Source organism: Gadus morhua, chromosome 19 (assembly GCF_902167405.1).
Source record: "Gadus morhua chromosome 19, gadMor3.0, whole genome shotgun sequence".
Taxonomy (NCBI): Eukaryota; Metazoa; Chordata; class Actinopteri; order Gadiformes; family Gadidae; genus Gadus; species Gadus morhua.
In genome coordinates this window covers 14610978-14638473 of record NC_044066.1, presented here as the reverse complement: position 1 = coordinate 14638473, position 27496 = coordinate 14610978, and the positions used below count along the sequence as shown (strand labels likewise).

At 48.0% G+C, this 27496-nt stretch overlaps 1 protein-coding gene and 1 long non-coding RNA gene across 6 annotated transcripts in view; one reads left to right on the top strand and one right to left on the bottom strand.

Moving 5' to 3' along the window:
* Window positions 1–1859: 1859 nt before the first annotated feature.
* The window catches only part of gramd4a (GRAM domain containing 4a), a 37815-nt gene continuing 12178 nt past the window's right edge, over window positions 1860–27496 (bottom strand). For 4 of the 5 annotated variants that reach the window (XM_030342460.1, XM_030342459.1, XM_030342462.1 and 1 more), the window contains 16 exons: window positions 15480–15600; window positions 13361–13422; window positions 12725–12860; window positions 11596–11621; window positions 11255–11346; window positions 10940–11031; window positions 10059–10107; window positions 9536–9607; window positions 9038–9081; window positions 8436–8545; window positions 8033–8187; window positions 5251–5395; window positions 4685–4778; window positions 4350–4440; window positions 3017–3085; window positions 1860–2910 (listed from right to left, as the gene is read on the bottom strand). In XM_030342460.1, coding sequence (XP_030198320.1) covers window positions 2800–2910; window positions 3017–3085; window positions 4350–4440; window positions 4685–4778; window positions 5251–5395; window positions 8033–8187; window positions 8436–8545; window positions 9038–9081; window positions 9536–9607; window positions 10059–10107; window positions 10940–11031; window positions 11255–11346; window positions 11596–11621; window positions 12725–12860; window positions 13361–13422; window positions 15480–15600 — 1469 coding nt within the window. In that variant the 3' untranslated portion in view covers window positions 1860–2799. Of the gene's footprint in view, window positions 2911–3016; window positions 3086–4349; window positions 4441–4684; window positions 4779–5250; window positions 5396–8032; window positions 8188–8435; window positions 8546–9037; window positions 9082–9535; window positions 9608–10058; window positions 10108–10939; window positions 11032–11254; window positions 11347–11595; window positions 11622–12724; window positions 12861–13360; window positions 13423–15479; window positions 15601–23467; window positions 23526–27496 lie in introns of all 5 variants that reach the window. The other variant, XM_030342461.1, reaches the window with a different exon arrangement.
* LOC115532595 (uncharacterized) overlaps window positions 25981–27496 on the top strand; it is a 44128-nt gene continuing 42612 nt past the window's right edge. The window contains exon 1 of the long non-coding RNA XR_003974078.1: window positions 25981–26078. This is a non-coding gene — a long non-coding RNA (uncharacterized LOC115532595). The remainder of the gene's footprint in view (window positions 26079–27496) is intronic.

The window sequence follows — 27496 nt, the reverse complement described above, 5'->3', positions numbered from 1 at the left end:
TAGAATTCTGAGATTAAAGTAATTCTGATTTTAATCTCAGAAATGTGTACTGCGAGGAGTACAGGATGTGACCGGCTGATGTACGCTAGCTTCTGAGTGTGTGTAACGGTAGCAGAGCTAGTCACCTGACAGGCCGGTGAGAGCGCAGACTTAAATGAGACTAGGAGCAAGAGCCCAGCGGGGGTCCAGTTGTCATGACGTCAACGTTCAAACTGAGAGTTCCGCTTGACAGCTCAAACGCTACGACGTTCAAACTCTTCCTTCCCGTAACCACGGGTAGAGCATGGCAGGCGATGACAGGAAATTAAAGATTTGGCAAGAAGAAGAAAAAGACATTCACAAACATTACAGGTTACATGTAATGTGGTGCATTACATTTAATATGTAACATGTTACATTCTGTGCTTCCTCGGAGTTTCATAAAGCCAAACTCTACTCCACTCAGAGATAAGTTCAGAGACACGAAAAGGCTTCGGATGAAGGCTTTAAGACTATAGAATTAAACTATAGATTCAGCCTATAGATTTAAGCTACAGATTCTGACTGAAGAATGAGACAGTTCCAACCATAGATTCCGCCTATAGAATCAACCTATAGCTTAAGTCTATAGAATAAGACAATAGATTCAACCCGTTGATTCAGAGACTATACATTCAACCTATAGTTCAAACTAGATTGAACCTGTAGATTCAGTCTATAGATTCCAACTATAAATTCAGCCTATATAGAATGACACTAAATAATCAAACTATAGGTTCTGGCTGTTGAATGAGACTATAAATAAACACATTGATTCAACAGATTCCAAATTCAGCCTTGATTTGAGCTATGAATTCATTCTGATTCTGCCACCCAGTCAACACACAGTGAGCTAGATATGATAACCTTCCCCTGTCAAGCAGGGCTCCCATAAATGTTTCTAATTTATTCCCTAAACGAAAAAATACTTGTGGATCCTCCAGTTTTCAAGGCAGCCCATTCGACACAGGCCAGGGTGAAAAACGTATTCCGAGATTATGTGAAACGTATTACGTCATCATAATCGCACATTCTGTATTACGAGAACGGTCCGTATTACCAGAACTTGGTTATAGGTTTTTTACAGAGTTACATTAATATCTATTTGGCCCGTGGAAACCGGTCTGTTGCAGCGAAGGCAACTTCATACCCAGTTCACAACCTTGACGGGTGTCATTTAAAGTTTTTTGTCTATTTATCTATTTGCTCTAGAACCACAAGCGGTGACGGCCTGAAATAACTCGAAACACAAACCAAAACATGTGAAAAGCTGATTCCATCTCGGGTCTAGTATACTGTTATAGATTTGTGACGGTCTGAACACATAGAAGCAGAACTTCCAGTGATCCAGTCAGTGGTCGTACAGGTTGGCATATGAAAACCATTCTCCGGTCAGCCAGAAGACCAGCTTCTGCTCCCCTGAATGGCTGCTCATGGTAAAGTGCCTTTGAAATGTCCGGTATGTTCCGTAGTTTGGTGGGCTTTGAAGAACGGAGGCTAGGCCATACTTTAGGATCAACAGAGACTCGTTCAACACGTCACTTTGACACCGCTTACAAATTTTGCACACAAACGCTCCGTCCTCCGTCGTGAATAATTACGAAACGATATCAAAAACGAACGCGGATGCATTTGATTTACAGTCACATGAAATTATTCACAACCAGATCTCGACGAGACGCATCGGACAGAAGAAAAGCTTTGAGTGCGACTCGTGGACGGAGCCGTCGGTATTCCAGTGATCCATTCCACGTGTTCTTGGGAAGAACTTCAGAAAACAGACGAGGCAGCAGTAAGTTAAGACTGCCGAACTCAAAAGCTTGTTAGAACCCCCCCCCCCCCCCCCCCCCCCCCCCCAAAAAAAAAAGTTTACAATAGAAAGGCATTTCGAAAAACAGACGTATTTCAGCATCATAAATTAACAAACACCATAGAGATGCATAAAGGAGCATTTGTTTTAGCTTTTGAGTTCCACGGACAACCACACCACCGAACTCTGTTTTCACATGTGATGAAGAAAGAAATAGTAATCATGAGACGACAGGGAACCCTCGGAAAGAGAATCCTGTTCAAGCACTAAGCTTAATAAACACAAAAGAAATCGACCACAGCTCAAAGTACCAACACTTCCACAATAGCGTCAAGCTATTTCAAAGTCGCGTAATGACGCGTTTTTAACTGCCAGAAGATGATGTTTTGTCGTCCATATGAATCTAAACTGAAATACTGTATTTTTCCACATTAAACTGGAGAGTTGTGAGTTACGTGGTCGGGCAAAGTGGTTCTTGAAACAACGGCCACTGCGTCAAACACAATTATTCTGCGTCAAACACAAAACGGCAGATTTTAAGCGAACCAATCAGAAATCACCCGACACACACTATCGCACAGGAAGAAAAAAAAACATGGCCAAGCGACACGCTGGTCCAGTGTATCCTCGTGTCCACCACTCCGCCGCTCGGCCATTCAGACGCTAGAGCGGGAGAGCCAGCTCCCTCTCTTTCCTGATTAGTCAGAACCACAGTCTCACCTGTCTTATAGCTCTCCCCCCCCCCCCCACCCCACCCCACCCCCCCATTGTTAAACCGATCCCATTCATGTCTGAACATTCCCCCAAACCCTACACCCAGCCCCCTCCTCCTCTGAGCAGGACCATGTGACCGTCGGACGTCCGACCCCTCTGCAGGGCGTCTCCTCCTCCTCCTCTTCCAGAGTGGACCCCCCCCCCCGGGCCCCGCCGTGGAGCCCAGCCAGGGGCTCTGTGGCTGGGGCCGTGCCGGGCTAGAGCTCGGGGTTGCCTGGAGGTTTGGGGGTGGTCATGATCTTCATGTACTGGGTGAAGATGGCCTCGAACGCCTCGTCCCGGTGGATCATGGCGCCAAACACCAGCGGCTGGACCGGACGAGAAGGGCGACTCGGGTTAGTTTGGTTTAGTGGATAACATGGAAACACGATGCATCACACACGAAACATGATCGCCCTCTCTGTAGCACTGTACCTTCTGAGTGGCGGGGGTTGCTATGGAGATGCCCATTCCACTTCCTGGTAGGACGGAGAGGACCTTGTACTGGAGAAGGCAGACACGTCGTACAATGTTGAACTGTTGATCATGTTTCACATTATCCACAAATATTCCCTCTGTGCGCATTCGCATCAGGTCAGCCAGGCCGATAACTTAGGATGAATTATTTGGGTATAATGTGTATCATTTGTTTTGGCGTTCAACCAAGGCTGGACCAATCACACTCCTGCACGTTATCCACAGCCAATGAGAGGGCAACCAACCAAGTCGTGATATAGATTAGACACGGGACCTGAACTGTAACCTGTGGTACCGTCTCGAGGTTAGAGGTCAACTGTCATGTCATACACAACATCGCTAATTTCACTGGCTCTTTAATTAAGGTATTATGCCGCTTTTCCACCGCACATGTAGCTCGACTCGACTCGACACGACTCGACACGGTAGCAGCACGGGTCGTTTTCCACCGCAAATAGTACCTCCTGGACGTGGGCGGGGTCGGCTGCGCGAAAGGGCCGTGACGTATTTTTGTACGCGACGCAAACAACACCTACGCAACCCACACATGGACAGAACCCACATAACAACAATGGAGGACATCGATAACATTACTATTATTAGCTGGCATGTTGAAGAAGTTGAAGAAGTGGAATATGTTGGCTGCGGCGCTGCTATGGCTGTTACCAGCATGGTTGCCATGTCGCTCTTGTGACTTCGTCACACTCTCTGGCCAATCAGTGGCCGGCCGTCTGCCGACGTCACCTTTTAGCATCGGCTAAGCTCGCTTGGTACCTAGAGCGAGGCGGTACTAAAAAAAGCAGCCACTTCAGGTACCAGATACAATGATTTTGCGGTGGAAACGCAAAAAATGCGAGCTGAGTCGAGTCGAGTCGTGTCAAGCTGGTACCATGCAGTGGAAAAGCGGCATTAATAAGTACTCGTATCGGTACTCAGTATCAGCAAGTACCCAATGTAAGGACTTGTGCTTCTGAGAAAAAGTTGAATCACCTCATCTCTAGTTAAAGGTCAGGGTTGACCTCTGAGCTCTAGAAGGTGAGAGGTTAAAGATCAGGGATCACCTCTGAGCTCTGGAAGGTAAGAGAGGTTATGGATCAGGGTTGACCTCTAACCTCGAGAACGGAGTTTCAAACTGTGAGGTGCGCCTCCCCTAGGGGGCGCCAGAGTTCTTCAGGGGGGGGCGCACGTGAAAAAAAAAGGTACTCTCTCAAACTTTGAAAACCCCTGCTCTAGAATGCATGACAGGTTAAAGGTCAGGGTTGACCATGGAGTAGGTCAAAGGTCAGGGTACCTTCTGGATGTCTGTGATGTCGACCAACTTGATGACTTTATTCTTCTTGGAGGAACTTGAGCGGGAACTGGAGCTCTCAAAGCATAGGTAACTAACACGGAGGGGGAGAGAGAGAGAGAGAGAGAGAGAGAGAGAGAGAGAGAGAGAGAGAGAGAGAGAGAGAGAGAGAGAGAGAGAGAGAGAGAGAGAGAGAGAGAGAGAGAGAGAGAGAGAGAGAGAGAGAGAGAGAGAGAGAGAGAGAGAGAGAGAGAGAGAGAGAGAGAGAGAGAGAGACCAGTTGAGGCATTGCGAGATATTTATATATTTCAGTATAAAAAGGAGGGGTGTCCACGTACTTCTCCGTGACGTACAGCACTCCGTTCCTGATGTAGTCCGTCGGCATCTTGCGGTCTCTGTTGATCAGGCAGCACCTCCAGCCGTTCTCACACACTGCCAGAGCAACAAATCACAGAGCTTAGACACATACATGGACCAATCACAGAGCTTAGAAACATACATTGACCAATCACAAAGCTTAGAAACATACATGGACCAATCAAAGAGCTTAGTCACATACATGGACCAATCACAAAGCTTAGAAAAAGACCAGGGCCAATCCTTATGATACAGAAACATACAAATCTGAAAGCTTCGATGTATAAAATGACCAATCAAAAAGCATGGATACATAAAAGGACCAATCAAAGCATCGCAAATAGTATTAAACCTTTCTTTAGTTGTGTGGCTTTAAATAAATATACATTATCCTGATTCCTATATGTTTTTAAAATTAAAGTTTCAGCTGCTCTACTTTGATTTTATGCTTCACCAAGCTAGGGTGTGGATCCATGCTGTGGATAAAAAAAAACACTAAATGTAATGTGATGTAAAATTGTTTTCATGCCGCAGTGCCTCTTCTCACCCGCTAGAGGGCGCTCCAGCTCCGCCAGGTTGAAGATCTCGTGGAAGGCGCCCTTCTTGGTGCTGTGGGAGCGGCCTGCCTCCTCGTCCCGCGCCACGCCGCACGGGATGGTGGCGATGCTGCCACGAGAGACCACGGGCTGGACCTAGGGAGAGGAGGAGGAGGAGGAGGAGGAGGAGGAGGAGGAGGAGGAGGAGGAGGAGGAGGAGGAGAGAGGAGGAGGGGGGGAGCATGGGGGAGCATAGGGGAGGAGGGGAAGGAGGAGGAGGAAGGGGAGGAGGAGAAGGAGGAGGAGGAGGGGGAGGAGGAGGAGGGGGGGAGAGCATGGGGGAGCATGGGGGAGGAGGGGAAGGAGGAGGAGGAGGGGGAGGAGGAGGAGGGGAGGAGGAGAAGGAGGAGGAGGGGGGGGAGGAGGAGGAGGGGGAGGAGGAGAAGGAGGAGGAGGAGGGGGAGGAGGAGGAGGGGGGGAGAGCATGGGGGAGGAGGGGAAGGAGGAGGAGGAGGAGGGGAGGAGGAGGAGGGGGGGAGGAGGAGGAGGGGGGGAGCATGGGGGAGGGGGAAGAGGAGAAGGACGAGGAGGAGGAGGAGGAGAGCATGGGGAGGAGGAGGGGGTGAGGGGGAGGGGGGAGGATGAGGGAGGGGGGAGCATGGGGGAGGAGGAGGGGGGGAGGAGGAGGAGGAGGAGGGTCAAAGGGGGAGAGGAGGGGAAGAAAAGGAAGTGTGGTGTACAGGAAGGAGGGAGATGGAGGGGTGATAAAGAAGAGAGACAGGAAAAGGAGGCGGGAGGGCAGGGTCCAAGACAGAAGGAGCAGAGAGAAACCAGCAGACAGATGCGTTTGGATACGGAGTCGAGCAGAGATAGGAGGGATGGAAAGGGGAAGAAAGGGAGAGAGAACAGCAATGTTAACAGGGCGTCGACGCAAACATCCTACCAGTGACTGCTAGCCATGTGCGTGACATCATCAGGCTGCGTCTAGCTAGCAGGCCAGCGCGCTAGCTAGCTAGCTGGCTAGCAGGGCCGAGGGGAGCTAACAGCTAACAGACGGCCGCTCACAACCTCTTCAATCAGATCAACAGGTCTCCTGTCCGTGCCGAGTGCTTTGATGCAGGAGGGGGGAGGTCTTCGTGCAAAGCCAAGAGCCAGGCCAGAGTCCAAGCTTTTGCTTGAAATAGCGAATATTAGCTACCACGTGTTCGCAAACTGTGTGCTCGCTTGGAGGGAAGATGTAAATCAAGCTAGATCAAAGCCATTTACGTGATTAATCAAATGTAAAGAATAATATTTAAGTTTGTTATCAAACACATCGGCCCTGATATGATAGTTATTACATTACACACATTGTTTTTTAAACATTTAAACATTTAAGTATTAAATTGGCTTCCAAACATGATAAAATTGCATCATTGTTTAAAACAGAGTTGGGTTTAAAACGGTCAACCGTGAGACCGGAATATGCGTTTACTTGGTGGCTAATGTTTAGCATGTTAGCATCGCCTGAAGTGCTGGTAGTTGAGTCCGTTTCCATGCCGACGAGCATCACAACGCCCATGCTCAGGCAAAACAAACTTCAAGTTCAGAACAAAAACCTTATAGCGGTGTCCAAGTCAAGCCCTGAATGTGTGTTGATTTGTGATCGTTAATTTACCACTGAGCACGTTATCATGTTTGAGAAGTTTGATAAAAACTGAACAGTTTTCAGGTTATCCCTTTGTTTACTTAAAACAGCCTATAGAAGCTCTCTAAATATGCTCTGAATTGTCAATTAAAATTCTTTAAAAAAAATATATATATAAAATCGTCAGTGAAGGCACCTGACACTTATAAGATTGAAATAAAGTTTTAAACACTTAAAATAAAAAAGGGAGTCTTATTGTCTGTTGTTCAATGGAGGTCAACTTATGAAATAGGAAAAAGGGTTTCAAATAATAACAGAAAAATACGAGAATGGGATACTAGGAACTACATGAGTGGTTCTCCTACTACATGAATATGTGGGCTTTAAACAAAGCTATCACCACAGGTGCTCTAGCTCTAGCAACACTGGATTCAAAATGTCATCCATACTCCCTTCGAGAATTAGTTCGTTGTTCGGGAACAAGGCCAATTCTGACATTTTGATCCATCTCAGACACACACACACACACACACACACGCACACACGACTTGTGGGGGCACTCAGCACTAGTGAGGACTTGGGGGGGGGGGGGGGGGGGGCGTGGTCAGAAGCCCTACCTTCTCAGTACCAGAGAGCTGAGAGGAAAAGAAATGACACACAATGTAGCTATAACACACACACATATGTTTATACACATTCACAAAGATGCAGACACAGATACAAATACGCAGATACACACACATACCGATACATGCACACACACACATACACCATCGGATTAAACCACTGATGAGCTGACCTTTGACCTGGCCAGGACAAGGTCAAATGATCAAGGTGTATGTGTGTGTGTCTGTTTGTGCTTTTCTTGTCTGTCTGTGTGCATGAAAAATTAGTGTAGGGTTGAATGTGAGTATGTTTGTGTGTATATTAATGTGTGTGTATTTTATCTGTGTGTGTATATGCTTGTGTGTGTGCGGGCGTGTGTGTGTGCGCATGTGTGTGTATACGTGTACATTATATGTGTGTGTGCCCGTGAATAAGTGTGTGTGTGCGTGTATATGCGCGTGTGAGCATGTGTGTGTATGTGTTCCTTCATGGGTGTATGCGTCTGTCCCTGTGTTGGTTTGTGAGTGTGTGTGTGTTTGCCTGTTTGTGTGTGTGCGTACCCGTCTAGACACGGTGGCGTTGGTCCTCTCCTTGAGCTGGGGGTCGGTGGGCAGGCTGTTCCAGATGATGCGGGGCGTGTCGTATTTGTCCCGCAGCTTGGGACAGCTCTTGAAGATGAAGTCAATGATGAAGAACTTAATACCAGCGTACAGGCCTGGGGGGGGGGGGGAGACAGAGAGGGGGATAAAGAGGGGGAGGGAGGGAGCAGGAGATGATGAGAGTGAGAGACTGTGTGAGAGACTGTGTGTGAGTGATCAGTCTTCCTCTCCAAAGAAAGTGTTTGTTGGTAATGAATGACCGAATGAAGAAGGTATACCAGTAATAAAAGAGGTGTGCGTGTGTGTGCGTGCGTGCGTGTGTATGTGCGTGTGTGTGTGTGTGTGTGTGCGTGCGTCATCTCACCCATCATGAAGCCCATCAGTTTGTAGGGCAGCAGGCAGGAGGTGATGAAGGCCACCCACAGACCCACGTAGAGCTTCTGGGTGCTCTCAGGCTGCACCCACATGAACAGACTGCAGGACAGACACAGGATTATACATATATAAACACATATATACACAGGAAAATATATATATACAGAGACCAGCGGGCGACTGATCAACTCCGTGCCTGGCCAAGTTAATGCAGTAATTCAGACGGACCCCAAACCTAGTACTGGATTCATATACAAGAACGTGCTTCTCAGAGGGCCAACATTTCCATATAAAGAATCATATTTGCACTGTTCTTATGTAATATTCAGATTTTCTGAGATACTGAATTTTGGGTTTTCTTGAGCTGTAAGCCATAATCATCAAGATTCAATCAAATAAAGGCTTGAAATATTTCACTTTTGGTGCAATGAATTTATGTATTAGTTTCACTTCCTTCATTTAATTATTGAAATTAATCAACTTTTCAAAAATATTCTAATAAATTGAGATGCATCTGTGTTTTTGTATACATATATATATACAGAAAAACAACACACTGATCATTTAAATCCGACATTGTATTTGACTTACTTTTTTATTTTCTCCAAAACATCTGACATTTTTCCAAAGAGGTTCTGGAAGGAGAGAGGGAGGGAGAGAAAGAGGGAGAGAGAAGAAGAGTGAAAGAGAGAGAGAGAGAGAGAGAGAGAGAGAGAGAGAGAGAGAGAGAGAGAGAGAGAGAGAGAGAGAGAGAGAGAGAGAGAGAGAGAGAGAGAGAGATCTAGTTTAAGCTGGATCAGCGTCGTCTGGTGTACATGTTGTTTTGATGTCAGTTAAGACACATTACTGTTGAAACACAAAATATAAAAAAACATACTGTGCACGATGTGTGTGTGCATGCGTGCGTGTCTTTCTGTGTGTGTGTGTGGGCCTTTGTCGGTGTGTGTGCGTGCGTGTGTTCCTGTGTCTGAGTGTTTGAGTGCCTTTGTGCTGTCGTATGCGTGAATGCGTGCGTGTATGCCCGTGTGTATGTGAGTGTGTGCGTGCCTGCCTGTGTGTACGTGCCAGTGTGTGCTTGCGTGGGTGTACCTGTGCTTTCTGAGCAACATCGAGAACTAGCTGGAATTTCTCAGAAACAGTCAAGTCTTCTTTTGGAGGATCCTGCAATCCACAAATAATGAAAGCATTATGACGTCACCGACACATTTGAACGCCATGACATCATCGTCCCCTCATTATGACATCATCATCATGACATCATCGTCCCCTCATTATGACATCATCGTCCCCTCATTATGACATCATCGTCCCCTCATTATAACATCATCATGACATCATCGTCCCCTCATTATAACATCATCATGACATCATCGTCCCCTCATTATGACTTCATCGTCATGCCATCATTGTCCCCTCACTATGACCTCTGATTGTTTCTCTCACTTCGGACGAATGTACTTTGCTTTGGATAAAAGCGTCTGCTAAATGCCCTGAATGTAAATGTATAATGCTGGGTGACCCACATTAGCCTGCTTACTGTGACATGTTCAGCAAGACAGACATCGACCCCATGTAAAACAGGAAGTAACAAACAGGAAACAGGAAGTCTTACCACAGATTCTGAGACCTCAGGCACAATGCTCCACTGGATCCTCCAACCTCTGTGGGCAGAGAGAACACACATTGTTTGTTTTCTTAGAGAGCTTGACTTAATAGCCGTTGTTTGAGTGGAATGTGTTCTAAAGGCCTTAGCCATCTAGCTATTAGTGAGTGAAATGGTCTGTGATGATATCTGTTCTTGTCAACTGCACGTGCCTCTGAATGAGACTAAGTGAGATTTTTGATGGTAGATAAATTCTAAATTCTGGCCAATCGAGGCCTCTCTTCCCTGGCCCAGGAATCCCTCTTTCCTGTCAGAAACATGCATGCAACAAAAATGTATCATAGCTCATCATCCACTAACAGGTGTGTGTAACACTCCTTACTTTCAAAATCGTCTCTCTTCTACTCTTTAATGTTCCCTCTCTACAACTCGAAACAGCTAGAGAGCCCAATGAAACCAACCTCTATCCCACACATCGCTCCACTTGCCCTCGTTTCCCTGAAACCGCCCTGATTTGAGACCCTGATGACTTTCTGCTGAACACAGACTCTGTCCTCTTTTCTAACCTTCATAGGAGCCACCAGGACACTAAGGCCCAATCCCATTTCTACCCCTTACCCCTTCCCCTTACCCCTTTACGGCACGTAGCCTACGACAAATAGCGTGCGCCGTGTAGCATGTGCCTACGGTTACCTACCTTAGGCTAGTTGCCGTACGCTACGCGGTGTAGGCTACCTGTCGAAGGCTACCTGCTGTACGCTATGTGCAGTATGCTACGTGCCGTACGCTACGTAGCATATGCCACGAAGTAATGCCACGTCGTGCGCTGGTGAGAGAGGCTTTGCGTGAGCCCGGTTTCTGTGTGAGTCCAGTATGTGTGGGTGCGTTACCTGGCGATGAGGTAATTTAAGGAGAGGCGGAGGATGGCCAGGAAGAGGAACATGGGCATGGCCCAGCCGTGCCACGCTGCGTTCATGTAGATCTGGACACGACAACAACAACACAGCTGGTTAGCCTCACTAGAGGGGGTCTTCAGGTTAAGACGCCTGCAGACGCCTTATAAAACCGTTCCAGACAGACTTTTGGTCAATAATTTAAAGTCTGAACCCAGACTGGCTCAAATCTTGGTGAACGTGGCGTTTTACTTTCTTTCACACACACACATGCAAACGCACCCGCACACACCCGCACACACACACACTCACGATGAAGGCGATGCCCGAGGTGTAGACGGAGTGCCAGTTGGAGAGCGCCGACAGGTTCCTCATGAAGTTGGTGACCGGCCTCGCCCCGCGCTCTGAGAGGGACATTTTAGGGGACATTTCAGAATAGGAGCGCACGAGCAACAGCCAACCGCTGTTTTAATGACGGATCAATTAACCATAATGAATTCATAGTAGATTCACATGACGTTTTTATTATTCATGATAAAATATAAGATTAACTTTATAAATGCCAATGGGAATATAACTATTTGCAATGTAGAAGTTAATGTATACTATAGTTCAGTTCATTAAAAAACAAGTGTGTGTGTGTGTGTACTCACTGAGTCGCCTCATGTTCTCAGTCAGCCTGAAACAAACAACAAAACGAGGGTCAGGACAGGAAACACACACACACACACACACACACACACACACACACACACACACACACACACACACACACACACACACACACACACACACACACACACACACACACACACACACACACACACACAGCTTTGAATGTGTGCTAGGTTTGTTTGGCCTTCGCTGCCAGACTCACTCATACGGAGGCGGGAAAAAATAAAGATAATATCAATCGTTTTTTTTTCCTTTCGGTGCCGAAATTAAAACGCTCCCCTCAATTCTCTCTCCGCCCGCCGTGTCACCATTAACCAGGTCCCCCATGATGACTCCATTCTCCTCCCCTTCAAGTTCATGGTCAAATCGACGTCTCTTGGTGAACGACATCATCTTTACCGAAAACAAGCATGTATGGGCTGCAGTGTATAAATATATATGATCAGTATATATTTATTTTGCTAGTAAAATGTATTTCACTTTAGAGCCGACTCCGAGGCCTGACACTGATATGGGCCCCCTCCCGCTCACTCTCTCTCTCTCTCTTGCACATTTCATGCACATTTTAAGCATCAACATAAAATGATAATAATCTTCATTAATTCAGAAATGCATTGCTTGTTTCATCCCTATAGTGTAGGGTCATTTGGTTAAGATCTCATCGATGTACATCGTTGTTTTTCCGTCACATAGAAACCAGGGCTAACATGCAGTGTGCCTCGTCACCACTAGATGGCACTAGTTACTTCCTAACGGTTCCGTCTGACGGTTGGCCGCCATCGGTATTCAGGGGTTTAGTGGCCCAGAACTGCTGCTGCTCTGAACCACAGGGCCATGAACAGTATTTACCGTTCCAAACAAAGTCGCCGTAGAACATTACTGATTAAACCTGCACTTCACCTAATTTTGGATCTATGTGCCAAAGACTCGTTTTCTCATATAACAATAATATTAATAATAATAATACATTTTATTTATAACACACTTTACATCAACCCAGTGACCTCAAAGTGCTATCATCATATCATTCAGTCATCATAATTTCCTCACATTCTGTTGATAATCGTGGTTCCTTTTTCATGTTTTAAACTAATCATTTGTTAGCACCTCTTAGCGCTGAGCGGCTCCTCTGCCTCAACTGTGGTCTCCTCCGGCTGGAAGCGGAAGTCCTCCATGTAGACCCCGAAGCGGTCGTACCACCAGCGCTGGAACCGCGAGCTCCACTCCTCGCGCTGGGGCTTGTCTGAAGGAAGGAGAACACAAGCTAACTTGTTAGCTAACCGGTGAAAGAGCCAAGTCGTTATCTATCCAGTGAATGAGCTAACCGTTGGCTAACCGGTGAACGAGCTAACTTGTTAGCTAACCTGTGAACGAGCTAACTCGTTGGCTAACCGGTGACCGAGCTAATGTGTTGGCTAACCGGTGACCGAGCTAACTCGTTAGCTTACCGCTGAACGAGCTAATTCGTTAGCTAACCGGTGAACGAGCCAACTCGTTAGCTAATTGGTGAACAAGCTTACTCGTTGGCTTACCAGTGGGCAAGCTAACTCTATATCTTCAAAGTCATAATATGTGACGGTCTTTCCTTATTCAGTCGGTAAGGATCGGAGCATTCCCTGCTTTAGCTGAATAGTTGACTACTGGGCCCGGAAAAACACAAGGTGTCCACCTCACTTATTTAACATGTTAGCCATGTTAAGCAGGGGCTGTGGATAGCCTTCCCTGGCTCTCGGTCCAGCTCACCTGTCCGGGTGTTGGTGGGGGATTGCTGCTTACGGGGTGGCTGTGGTGGAGAGTCCTCTAACCTGAGAGAGAAATCAAGAGAGAAATGCAACGGTTTAGAAGGTTCAGTGGATTGTCCTTCCTGGAGGCCAGTGGGTGTGTAATCCAGTATCACCTGATCCAGTATGCAAAAACACTCTTACACACACGTGTGGGTTTAATGTGTCTTATTGGCTGACGAGGGATTAATGCTTCGCTCGTTATGTAAACATAGCTCCAGGGTCACATGACAAGAGAATGACATGCATGTTTTGGACACGCGCACATGCACACACACACTCACGTTTGGCAGAGTGAGCTTGTATCAATTGTACAAACACATGAATATTTAGGTAAGACATGTAAATACAGATTAAGGCTTCAGACTCTCTCTCTCTACATTTCTCTTCTTCCTCTCCCCCTCCCTCCCCTAGACTGTCTCACTCTCCCGCTCCTTCTCTCTCGGCCTTCTTAACCTTCAGTGAACTGTAAACTGCTGTTAGTGAAACGCTTACAGAAGTGAAATCCCTCTCTGCTTGCTTCCCTCAAAAAGCTGATAAAGAAAAGAGTGTTGCTAAATTCATTTTTTTTGGAAGGAAGTCAAAGTTGTGAGCGTTGGCAACTTTCAAGAGCCAGGTGGGACCGCACTCTGAATTAAAACATCGGTATCATCAGAAAATGTACCGCTTGGACACATTTAAAAACATATGGTGGTAATGCATTCTTTTGTTTAAGCACAGCTGGGTAATTTACGTTTTGAACCGGAATAACCTTCTTTTACTTGGTTGTGTTGAAGAGGAAAAGACTCCAGACTCAATAGTTCATAGGTCACCTAGACTCTGCACATCCTCCCCCCCTTAGCCCCCCACACCCCGCTACGCACACAATGTATGTTGTACGTCCTGGCACTTACAAACAGTACTTAGTATTGTGTAGCGTCTTATCCTAGCCGTCTTTTGTTGTCTACGGGGAATGGGTTAACCTAGCGATTGTTGGTGCTTTGCACTAACAATCGTAAGTCGCTTCGGATAAAAGCGTCTGCTAAATGGCCTGAATGTAAGACAACAAAGGTTAAGTTGTCACATAGATGAATCATTTTAAAAGTGATATAAAACCCTCTCTCTTTGTCTCTCTCTCTCTCCCTCCTCCCTCTCTCTCTCTCTCTCTCTCTCTCTCTCTCTCTCTCCCGCTGTATGTTGATGTTTCTCTCCCTCTTCCCTCTCTCTCTCCCGCTCTCCACCGCTGTGTGTTGGTGTCTCTCTCCCTCCTCTCTCTCTCCCCCTCTGTGTGTTGGTGTCTCTCTCCCTCCTCCCTCTCTCTCCCTCTGTGTGTTGGTGTCTCTCTCCCTCCTCTCTCTCTCCCCCTCTGTGTGTTGGTGTCTCTCTCCCTCCTCCCTCTCTCCCCCGCTGTGTGTTGGTGTCTCTCTCCCTCCTCCCTCTCTCTCTCCCCCTCTGTGTGTTGGTGTCTCTCTCCCTCCTCCCTCTCTCTCTCTCTCCCCCTCTGTGTGTTGGTGTCTCTCTCCCTCCTCCCTCTCTCCCCCTCTGTGTGTTGGTGTCTCTCTCCCTCCCCCCTCTCTCTCTCCCCCTCTGTGTGTTGGTGTCTCTCTCCCTCCTCCCTCTCTCCCCCGCTGTGTGTTGGTGTCTCTCTCCCTCCTCCCTCTCTCTCCCTCTGTGTGTTGGTGTCTCACTCCCTCCTCCCTCTCTCCCCCTCTGTGTGTTGGTGTCTCTCTCCCTCCTCCCTCTCTCTCCCTCTCTCTCCCTCTGTGTGTTGGTGTCTCTCTCCCTCCTCCCTCTCTCCCCCGCTGTGTGTTGGTGTCTCTCTCCCTCCTCTCTCTCTCCCCCTCTGTGTGTTGGAGTCTCTCTCCCTCCTCTCTCTCTCCCCCTCTGTGTGTTGGTGTCTCTCTCCCTCCTCCCTCTCTCTCTCCCCCTCTGTGTGTTGGTGTCTCTCTCCCTCCTCCCTCTCCCTCCCTCTGTGTGTTGGTGTCTCTCTCCCTCCTCCCTCTCTCTCTCCCCCTCTGTGTGATGGTGTCTCTCTCCCTCCTCCCTCTCTCTCCCTCCTCCCTCTCTCTCCCTCTGTGTGTTGGTGTCTCTCTCCCTCTCACCTGGTCCGGAGCACCTCGCTCATCCTCTGCTCCAGGTCTATCCTCTTCCCTCTCTCCTTCTCCAGCTCCTGCCGCAGCAGGTCCACGTTGGTCTCCTCCCGCAGCTTCCGGAGCTCCTCCTCTGGAAGCACAAACACAGACACAGCAGGAAGGTCAGCGAGAGAGAGAGAGAGAGAGAGAGAGAGAGAGAGAGAGAGAGAGAGAGTGTGAGAGTGTGAGAGTGTGAGAGTGTGAGAGTGAGAGAGAGAGAGAGAGAGTGAGAGAGTGAGAGAGAGAATGAGAGAGAGAGAGAATGAGAGAGAGAGAGAGAGAGAGAATGAGAGAGAGAGAGAATGAGAGAGAGAATGAGAGAGAGAATGAGAGAGAGAGAGAGAGAGAGAGAGAGAGAGAGAGAGAGAGAGAGAGAGAGAGAGAGAGAGAGAGAGAGAGAGAGAGAGAGAGAGAGAGAGAGAGAGAGAGAGAGAGAGAGAATGAGAGAATGAGAGAGAGAGTGAGAGAATGAGAGAGTGAGAGAAAGAGAGAGAGAGAGAGATTGATAGAGAGCGAGAGAGCGAGAGAGCGAGAGCGAGAGCGAGAGAGAGAGAGAGAGAGATTGATAGAGAGCGAGAGAGAGAGCGAGAGAGAGAAAGAACGAGAGCGAGCAAGAGAGAGTGGGAGCATATCAATGTGAGGCCTCAGCTCTAAGGGTAAATAGTAAATGGTAAATGGACTGCATTGATATAGTGCTTTATCTTTATGGACACATTCACCCACCGACGGCGGATTCAACCATGCAAGGCGACAGCCAGCTCGTCGGGAGTAGCTTAGGTTGAGGTGCCTTGCTCAGGCGCACCTCGACGACACTCGAACTAGCAACCTCGCGGTTACCAGCCAACCCGCTCTACCTCCTGAGCTACTGCCCAAAGAGTACGTTAGCGGTCGATGTGAAGTGATCAGCGGCTGCAGCGGCTGCAGCGTGGGCCGGACTGGGACGGGCCCCCGGGCTGGTTCAGGCCCTGGGGGGGGGGCCCCATCGGGTCCGTGTCTGGCCTAAGGAAGGTTCTGGTTTCAAACCCCCAAGTCCCCATACTGCCTATAGGCATCTCTGAGCAGGACGCCGCTGCCCCTACCTGCTCCTAGATGAGCTGTATCTGAGCTCCCATCCCATTGGACTGAATAAAACAAAGAATGTATAATGTAGGTTAAACTGACTGAAAAGACTGTATATTATAAAGTCTACCTTCTCCTTGGTGACCCGCATCTGAGTACCCTTCCTGGTGCGTTGGACTGTATTAAACATAGAATGTATACTATAGGTTAAACTGACTGAACAGACTGTATATAATACAGTATACCTGCTCCTTAATGACCTGTATCTGAGTGTCGGAGAATATATCGGTTTCTTTGAGCAGTGAACAGTATGAGCACAAAAGTTGAGGTCTTCCTGATGATAAAGTGCTTCGCAATGACCCTGACTAGAGAGAGCAGCGTGAGAGAAATGAGGAACGTGAGAACTCGTCACATGAGGAACCGAATGACTTTCCTCGTGTGTGCGGTCTGGGGTGATGTTTGTGGTGAGGGAACTTACACTATTCCATAAACAATAATTTTATGCGGAGATTCTCATTGTGTCAATATTCTCATTGCGTCAATAAAAAACAGTTTATTATGACAACTGATTCGTATGAATATTCAGTTTTATATGACGATAGATTTTGTTTGGAGATATTTGCCTGCTTTTCCTCAAATAGGAATAAGGTGACAAATGAACTCTCGTGCCCCCTCTCTCTCTCCCCCCTCCCCCCTCTACCTCTCCCTCTCTCTGTGTTTCACTGTCTGCTCTCTCCCTCTCCCCCTCTGTCCCTCCCTCCCTCCCACCCACCCCTCCCTCCCTCCCTCCCTCCCTCCCTCCCTCTACAGTGGCAGATGGATGAGGAAGTAGGCTAGATGTTCAGATACCGGCTCCATCACAGAACCGCGTTACGCTGTGATGGCCGTAAACGAAGTGATCCCTACCGCAAGCTAATGCACACCTTTAACGCTCTTCTGAGCGATACAGAGAGAAAAGGGAGCGTATGTTGACTAAATGATTGTTGCTCGGGTTGAGGTGAGGTAAGGTTGGTGGTCCCTAAAGTAACCCATCAGATTAGTCTGATTCCCGGGCCCTGCTACATAAAAGGAACAGACCCATCATTAGCAGCAGTGCTGGTAAGGCTTTCTCCCTACAGTCCCCTTAGCCCTCCCAAGCTCCTTCCCCTTTAGGGACTCACCTGTCCCAGGAATCTACAGGTGGGGATGGGTTCACGGCTCAGTAGTCTTAAGAGACGCGGGAACACGAGAGGTTTCAATAAAGTGGACCACATTCTTTCCTCTGAGGTTTAGTGAGGTGGTGGTGTGTCGGATCACTGGTTGGGAATACAAATCCCACATACCAGCTGCAGCAACACATGGTTAAGGTTCAGGGTAAGGAGTGACTGTTAGTTAGGTTAGGTTGAGGTAAGTAACTAGAGGGATGACTAGAGTTAAGTAGATAGTTAGGCTAAGTAGCTTAAGGTTTGATTTGGTAGTTAAGGTCAAGGTTTGTTTGGCTTAGTCGTGATAGCTAGCTTAAGCAGGTTAAGATTTGGGCTTACTAGTATTAGCTCATTCAGTAGAAGGCCTGGGTAGTTAAAGGTGAATCAGACGATAGTTCAGCAGCGCTGTTCTTTAACGAGGGCGCGGTTCGGGACTCACTGAGGTTTAGGTTCATTTTGTGGCTCTTGATCTTGTTCACCGTCCCGTTGAACAGAAACTCAAAGCTGTCCTCCATGTTGGACCCGGTTATCCACCGGCGCTCTGACACGGTACCGGGCCCCACCGTCCCCCCCGTAACGGGCACCACCCCCGTACCGGACCCCCCCGTGTGGCGGCCGGACTGGGGGGTCCCGGGTACAGCCCCGGTCCGAAAGCTGGCGGCGGCCATGAGTCCTCCACACCCAACAAAATGGAGGCCCTGGATTTAGCACTAACTCAGGTCCCCAGAAAGCAGTTTTTCACAGGGAGTGTGTCTCCGCCATCATTTACCAAATTGAATCCGACCCGATCGCCGAAGAGGAAAATAAACGCTTAGTGAAAGGTAAAGTCCGGGTTCTCCAGACCTCCGGACCATACTGGGGTAGTTTGTTCAGAGATTACGTGTTTCTCCATACGTTGTTTACCGTACAACGGACCGAACATGGAGGAAAAACCAACTCTTGGGAAGTTAAAGTCCTGATCCTCTCCAAAGTCAAGACCCCCACAGAACTCTTTCACAGCCTTTCCTCCATCATCATAATCAGCCAAATGCAGACAGACCAATCATCAACGCTCGTTCAATAACCATCTACAATAGCGACGATATCAGCCTCATCACAGAGGAGAACTAACACTAAGCGCATGTTCTGAGGGGCCAGAGGGCTCTAAGGGGCCGGACCTGAGCCCAGTAATCCAGAAAGAGGGCTCTGACTGACCACAGCCAACCAGCGCTTCTGAGGTGGAGCGAGGTGGTCACTAAGGTCGAGAGAGAACGGAGGAGAGGGAGGGAGGGAAGGAGAGAGAGAGGAGGGTGGATGTGGAGAAGGAGGGTGAGAGATGTGGAGAGAAACGGTGAGAAGGGGAGAGAGTTGAGAGTTTATATGAGTTGGATAGAGAGGTAGAGGCAGAGAGAGAGGTAGAGAGGTAGAGGCAGAGAGAGAGGTAGAGAGGTAGAGGCAGAGAGAGAGGTAGAGAGGTAGAGGCAGAGAGAGAGGTAGAGGCAGAGAGAGAGGTAGAGAGAGAGATGGAGAGTGGCAAGCCGACTAAGACAGCCTGGAATTTCAGTATTTCTAATCACTTAGCGTGCACACACACACACACACACACACACACACACACACACACACACACACACACACACACACACACACACACACACACACACACACACACACACACACACACACACACACACACACACACACAGATTACGTCCAAAGAGTAATTTTTGGTGTGTTGTCGTTTGCGAAGGACTTATAATCGACCACGGATAAAGGACCAACAGAACCACAAATCTGCTCTCATGCTCTCAGAAAAGGCCTTCAATGGTTCAACGGAAAAATACTGACAAGTACAATGGACCACACACACACACACAAATATATATAGATGAGAGAGAGATATGCAAAGTTGAACACTGGTCTTCCGTTGTTATCAACAAGTAGGAACGAGTGCGTGGTGAAAGCAGCATATCATAGGATATAATTATATTTATATTATTCATTATTTTTAGCCCCGACGTGTCCTCTCTTCCTCACACTGATGGACACGTCCTCCCAGCTCTGAACATTAATAAAACACGACCCCCATCGTCACAGCATCTCACTCTCAGAGATTGAGAAACTAACCCTGATCAAAAGGCAACACTTATCTGTAATATTGTTATATCCCACGCCAATAGAGAGAGAGTGAGAGGGAGAGAGATGGAGAGAGAGACGGAGAGACAGAGAGTATAAATGATGCCTGTTGCAACACAACAAACAGAATAAGATATAACTTTCTGTGTTCTGCCACCACTGATGAATAGAGCGTCTCATGACGGTTTCAGAACAACAGATGTGTCTTCAGCGTTCAGGCGACACAATGAATGATCCATTGTTCACCAGAGGAGGAAAACACCAGAACTAATTTCCACAAACTGATAAAAACAGACGTTTGTCCACACGATCCCTGAACCACCAAAACCAAGGTCGGACAATATCTCCAGAGCTCCTGTAATTACTCTGCCCTGAAGGGATATGGAATTAGGTTCCATGTGATGTATCTATCGTTGTATATCTAGGTTCTAGAACACAGATATACAACGATAGACGCAAAGATGTGTTGCTATTTCCATACAATTAAAATACTTTCAATTATAATGTTCTGTATGATTTTACCAAACTATTTTAACAGCAAAATGATCTACTGGGGTCATAAAACCAGCTATAGCAAAACGTTGCCATCTCTGGCTCTGGAACATCTGTGTGTTCTAGAACAGGACCATATCTCAGGGTTCGAGAACAGGGACAGAGCGAGACAGAGACAGAGACAGACGCAGAGAGAGAGACAGACACAGAGAGAGAGACAGACACAGACCAGAGAGAGGACAGAGAGAGAGACACACAGAGAGAGAGAGAGAGAGAGAGAGAGAGAGAGAGAGAGAGAGAGAGAGAGAGAGAGAGAGAGAGAGAGAGAGAGAGAGAGAGAGAGAGAGAGAGAGAGAGAGAGAGAGAGAGAGAGAGAGAGAGAGAGAGAGAGAGAGAGAGAGAGAGAGAGACACACACACACACACAGAGAGCGAGACAGAGACAGAGACGGAGACAGAGACAGAGAGAGAGACACAGACAGAGAGAGAGAGAGACACACAGAGAAAGAGAGAGAGCGCCTGGAGGGCCAGTGGCCGAGCGACTGCAGCAGAGCAGCGGCAGAGAGAACATTGATCAGCTCGGCTCTGCACCACCCCCCCTGCAGTGACCTTCATTCACCACCACACACACACACACACACACACACACACACACACACACACACACACACACACACACACACACACACACACACACACACACACACACACACACACACACACACACACACACACACAATCACAGTGTGATGTGGCATTTGCTTTAAAGATAAATGTCAGAATGGAAAAAGTCAGCCACGCATGCTGCTGTGTGTGCGACCAGTCAAGCCACGAGGAACTATATAAGTGAATGAAGCATAATGTGGGAGAGAGAGCTCAAAGAGACTGCAACAGTCAGGGAGAGAGAGAGTGCAACAGGAACATTTAGACAAGAGACAGGAGAGAGAGGAAGAAAGAGAGGGGTTGAGAGAGGGAGGGTGAGAGAGGGAGGGAGGGAGGGAGGGAGGGAGGGAGGGAGGGAGGGAGGGAGGGGGAGATCTAGGGTATTAAACCTGCCTGTGTAATAATTACACAAGGTGATCTGGTCGACTGGTCTGGTCTCCCACCATTAACAGATGGTTTAAGTCCGCACCAGGTACTCTCTCTTCCTCCGTCTGCCCCTGTCTCTCTCTTCCTCCCTCCCATGCACATCAAATGATGCACACACACATATGTATGGAGTGCAGTTCACACACACACACACACACACACACACACACACACACACACACACACACACACACACACACACACACACACACACACACACACACACACACACACACACACACACACACACACAATAGCGCAGTGCAGATGCGTTGCGGTTTCGTGTCGACGCTAAGCCCTCTTACATAATTGACACTCCCATTGTGTTCTCCCCGTGGGTCTGTTAGCGGTGACCTTAGGGGCGAGGCGGCTGCGGCCAGCTGGACTGGGAGACAACCAACCTGTAAGCTAGCCAGCCAGCCTGTAAGCTAGCCAGCCAGCCTGTAAGCTAGCCAGCCAGCCTGTAAGCTAGCCAGCTTGACACCTAGCCAGCGTGAACCTGCTACCAGCTTGACACGTAGCAGGCAAGCTACTATGTGTGGTAGCTTGACTGCTCCACGTAGCCCACTAGTGCTTCAAACGTGACAACAGATGGACAACATGGAAGATCTTCCTTGAAGTTTTACCTGTCAGAGCACCATGTAAAATCTATAAAGAAAATACGAAGCAGAATCTCCTTCCACTGACAAGAGAATCGTCATTAACGCAGTAACGGGAGACCACTCGTACCATCCCAGGGAAGACCTCAGGCTACAGTCATGCTACCAACACCTCGGTCTAAAAACGTGCGTTAGCGAGAAGAGAGAGCTTCAGTTCTACTTGAAGGTGATCCTAATCAGCACAACTCTACAGCGTTGGCTCATATCATTATTATTTCATGCAGCCCCCCTGATGGCACCAATGGAGCGACACACAAGCTACAGTAGAAGGTTGTCGGTGAATAGTTTAGATGAGTTATGAACAGCAAGTGTGCATCAAATAGATGTAAAAGCCTATATGTTATCCGTTTACATTATTTGTTCGTTGGGCGAAAGTATAATCCAAAAACACAAAATCGTTATTATAATGAATAAAATAATCAAATCGACTCCCATTTTGTTGTTAGTTTAACATTAGGAGATTAAAATGATAAATAATTAAACGTTAATAAACTATAACAATAATTGTTCAATAAACATAGGCCTATTAAGGCTGAAGCCATCAAAATCATAATCTCATTTTCACATGTGATCAGCCAAGAATTAAAACTGTCAACTGCAATTTATTAGACGAGATAATACGGTAACTCTACGCCCTTCAGAGGTCTAAAGTGCGCTGGCATGTGCGTCTCTGAGCGCCTGGCTGCTGAGCTGCTCTCCAGCTGAGGAGTCTGTCTGCTTGGCGGTTGGGTCGTTGTTTGGTGCACCAGCGAAGTACTCTAGCTTATATTGCTATCAGAGAGCAAGGGAAATAGTTTGATTAATGCACACTCACACTGAAGGACACAGACACGCTCTGGTTTCTAATCAGAGTAATCAGTTGAGGGAACCAGGACATCAGTGACACACACACACACACACACACACACACACACACACACACACACACACACACACACACACACACACACACACACACACACACACACACACACACACAGAATGGAAACTTGTGCGACACATGTGGGTATTATGTGTGTGATGTAACACAGCATGGATAGAGAGAGACGGAGGGATAGAGAGACAGAGCCATAGCGAGAGGTAGAGAGACAGAGGCAGAGAGAGAGACAGAGGGATAGAGAGAGAGAGATAGAGAGACCAAGGCAGAGACAGAGGGATAGAGAGAGAGAGTGATAGAGAGAGCGAGAGAGAGACATTGAGTGCCCTGGTGAGGGAGAGAGAAGGGCCAGAGTGCCAGCCACACAGAGGGTAAAGTGATCACGCCAATGTGTCTGCCCAGTGGCTCTCCGTCAGCGGGATGCAACACAATCCACGCTAATCCAGCCTCATTTAAGCAGGTGTTGAGACCGGCAGCCACTCACTCCTCCAGGCCACTTTCACACTCGGCCGGCGACCGGAGAGGTCTGGCCAGGGCTCAGTCTGAATAATCAGAGAGAAAGAGAGAGAGAGAGAGAGAGAGAGAGAGAGAGAGAGAGAGAGAGAGAGAGAGAGAGAGAGAGAGAGAGAGAGAGAGAGAGAGAGAGAGAGAGAGAGAGAAAACACGGATTGAAGACAAACCCATCAAGGGGCCAGGGCACAGAGAAGGCCTCCTGACTGAGGTGCTATCGTATCCCTTCCTCGTTAATCGCTGTCGTGGTTGGCCTTGTGATTCTGGCCTAAATATTGCAAGCTAACCTCTGGTATCAAATCTAGAAGCTGGTCTCGAACCAGCCCGACAGCGGCAGCTTAGCTCAGAACAACATTCAGCCAATCAGGGACCTCCCAGCAAGGGGTGTGGATGATGACCTCACCAGGCAACGCCATTTTGGATTCATACAAGAGTATTATACATTGATGAATACTGCATTGGTCCTGGAGGAAATACAACACATTCACATGATTATAGACCAAAAAAGCTGCAACTAAAGTCGGGTTATTGTAATCTATTTGTAGAAAAAAAAAAATGAAAATCTTTGCGGTTTTAAAGGCCGATATTAAAAAAGGGGAAAGTTGGAGAGAAACTATTCGGTAGTTGAATGTTTTTTTTAAACTAGAGCTGGTTATCTGTACGGAAAGTAACACTGCTTCAACAGCAATGCCAGAGTGGAATCCTACTAATAAGCTTCATATACCCACACAGCTCATTAGAAAACCTTGTTTGGAGCAGCCATCTAGTCCCCGGAGGAGTGAGCCAGCTATCCCCACCGCGGCTACCAACGATTAGCATTTGTTGTTGTCCTTCGCTACAGAATCGACCGCGGGCTAAGGCTAGCCGTGTAACGTGCGCTATGTGGGAACATGTGCGTCACATAACGACGTATCGTAACGCGCAAAACTTTTGTCCTCCAACACTGCTGCCGTACCAGCAGCCTGATAATCAGATTAGCCGTTATCGATGAGATATATAAACATCCACTCATCCAATTAGTGAGGACACGGGCTAACGATCGCTAGCTGGAGTTCCCTGTCATGTCGCGAGTGTTAAGGCCTTTTTTTTTTCAAAGCGACAATTTAGGCACATAATCAAACTTGTAGTAGCGACAAACAAGTTGGTAGTGTATATATTAGTGCAGGCCTAATAATTGTAAAGCTTATTTTAAATTAGTAATATTAATTAGAAGGAGAGAGGCATACAGAGGGAGAGAGAGAGAAAGAGAGAGAGAGCGAGAGCGACAGAGACAGAGAGACAGAGAGAGAGAGAGAGAGAGACACAGGCCGTTGAATTTGTAATTCTTGATATTAGATAAGGTTAATCCAGTTAAAATCAACCCAGATTTTGAGCTGAGGTTGGAGAGATCCATGTGGAAGGAAACGTCGAAAGACAATAGGAAGGAGGAGATAGGAGGAGGAGGAACTGAGGAGATAGGGAGTGAAAGTGTGATTGACGACATGAGGGCGATTCACCGCGCGCACACACACACACACACACACACACACACAACCACACACACACACACACACACACACACACACACACACACACACACACACACACACACACACACACACACACACACACACACACACGATAAAGGGGAACAGGTGGTTCCAGTCAAGGTACGCCCACCACATCACCTCACCACGGCTCGTACACCTCCCACACTACTCTCCATGAGTTTATGTTGTTTCATTGTGTCTCTTGCGCTTCGCCGCAGCGAGTTAAATAAACTCAAACCCAACTGACAGAGCAACACGACCACATCCTTTTGGAGTCCGCTAGACCCAGAAGATCTTCCGATTAGATTCGCCTTCCAAATCCTTTAGCCGTTTGGTTAACTTTGTCCAGGTGTGAAACACGTTTGTGCAACTCAGATTCAGATCTAGAGCACAGAGGGATTAACGCCGTGGTAAAGGTTTGATCCATGGCGGTTCCCAGCGCGCTACTGGGACCAGTATGAGTACTGGGTCTTATCTGGTGGGGTGTGATCTGAGACCACAGAAGGAGCCTGCATGCCCCTAAAGCAGCCGTTATCTACCGCTAAACACTTCCTTTGGCGCCCAGCGACTGGAGTAAACTTCCTCCACACTCACAAGTCACACACTCAACCGTGCACACACATGTAGACACCACGCACACACCAGACACAACCACATGCACAAAACCACACATACACAGACATAGACAACCAAAGGCACGAAACCACGCATAAAACCACACACACACAAACACACACACATGTAAACACCATACACAAACACACGCACACACACACACACACACAAAGAAAACAGACACACAGACACACACACACACACTATACCCACTGAAACACAGACACAGTTGGTGACTGTGATCTGATGTCTGGCAATTTGTGGAAACACTAAATCACGTGAAAACACACGCACACAAACACACCCACCCACCCACCCACCCACCCACCCACCCACCCACCCACACACCCCACACACACACACACACACACACACACACACACACACACACACACACACACACACACACACACACACAATAAAGGGGAACAGGTGGTTCCAGTTCCACCACTGTGTGGTTCTCTGGTGGAGCTGTGGTTCTGGACAGAATAGGCAGAACCAGTAGAGGACAGTCTCGCTCAGATAAGGTGGACACCTAATTAGTTCAATGCTGGGAGGGCGTATCAGACGCATCAGGGCTAAGAACAATGAATGATACAAATATAATGATAGCCTAGGTTCTGTTGCTGTCAGCAGGCACTGGTCTGTACTGGTGGGGAACAATGGAAGACCAGTGTTCATTCTTTATCCTCTACAGCGCAGTACCCCCACCCCCCCCCCCCCTTACGCACTTATTGTATGTTGTACGTCCCTTGCACTTACTGTACCCACTTATTGTCCTCCATGCACTTATAAATAGTACTTAGCATCGAGTAGCATCTTATCCTAGCTATCTTTGTTTGTGTACTGGGAATGGGTTAACCTAGCAATCGCTAGTGCTTGGCACTTGGTTCTATGAACATCCCTAACTGTACCGACAGTGATAGATTGTTGTTCCTCTTTCTTCTGACAAATGTACTTATTGTAAGTCGCTCTGGATAGAAGCGTCTGCTAAATGCCCTGAATGTAAATGTTAACGTACCGTCGCTACCATTCTGGATGATTTCATAGTAGACCGATTTGTAATAATACTTCAACCTACGAGTCTCTGACTCAGAAGCCACACACCTGTTTGTGTGTGCGGAGCAAAACTCCGGCGATGTTTATAGTATTTACACAAATCGTTCCAAGTCACTGTGTCCATACCTCAGTCTCCCTGAAACAGAAGCCTCCCCTCTAACCAAACAGACCCAAACACTGTGTATCCCGGGGACTCTCTTTGGCCGCCGTCCAATAGTTGTTCAACAGCGTTTCCGCTCCCCCTGGTTTCCTAACCTCCAGATGTTCTCCTCGAGCGCCATTGTAACGGCTCCAGGAGGAAGTGAGCGTGAGGAGCGGCCTAATGCGGACATCAGACGGGTTCTGGTCGCCGACGCATTAGTGGATCTCATACGACGGGAAGTCATTAGGCACCACGCCCATAAACCAGGGGTGAGGGGGGAGGTGCAGATCCATCACCGTCCTTTGATGACAGCCAGGCAGATCAGCTGCTGAGCACCATCCTGCTCCTCTCCTCCTCCTCCTCCACCACTAGCTGTTCTGTCCTCCTGCTGTTCCTCCTCCTCCTGATCCACCACTAGCTGTTCCTCTCCTCCTCCCTCCAGCTGTTGTCTCCTGCTGCTCCTCCTCCACCACTAGCTGTTCTCCTCCTCCTCCTCCATCTCTAGCTGTTCCGCTTCCTCCTGCTGCTCCTCCTCTAGCTGTTCCTCCTCCTCCTCCTCCTCCACTAGCTCCTCCTCCTCCTCCTCCTCTAGCTGTTCCTCCTTCTTCTCCTCCTCCTCCTCTAGCTGCTCCTCCTCCTCCTCCTCCTCCTCCTGCTC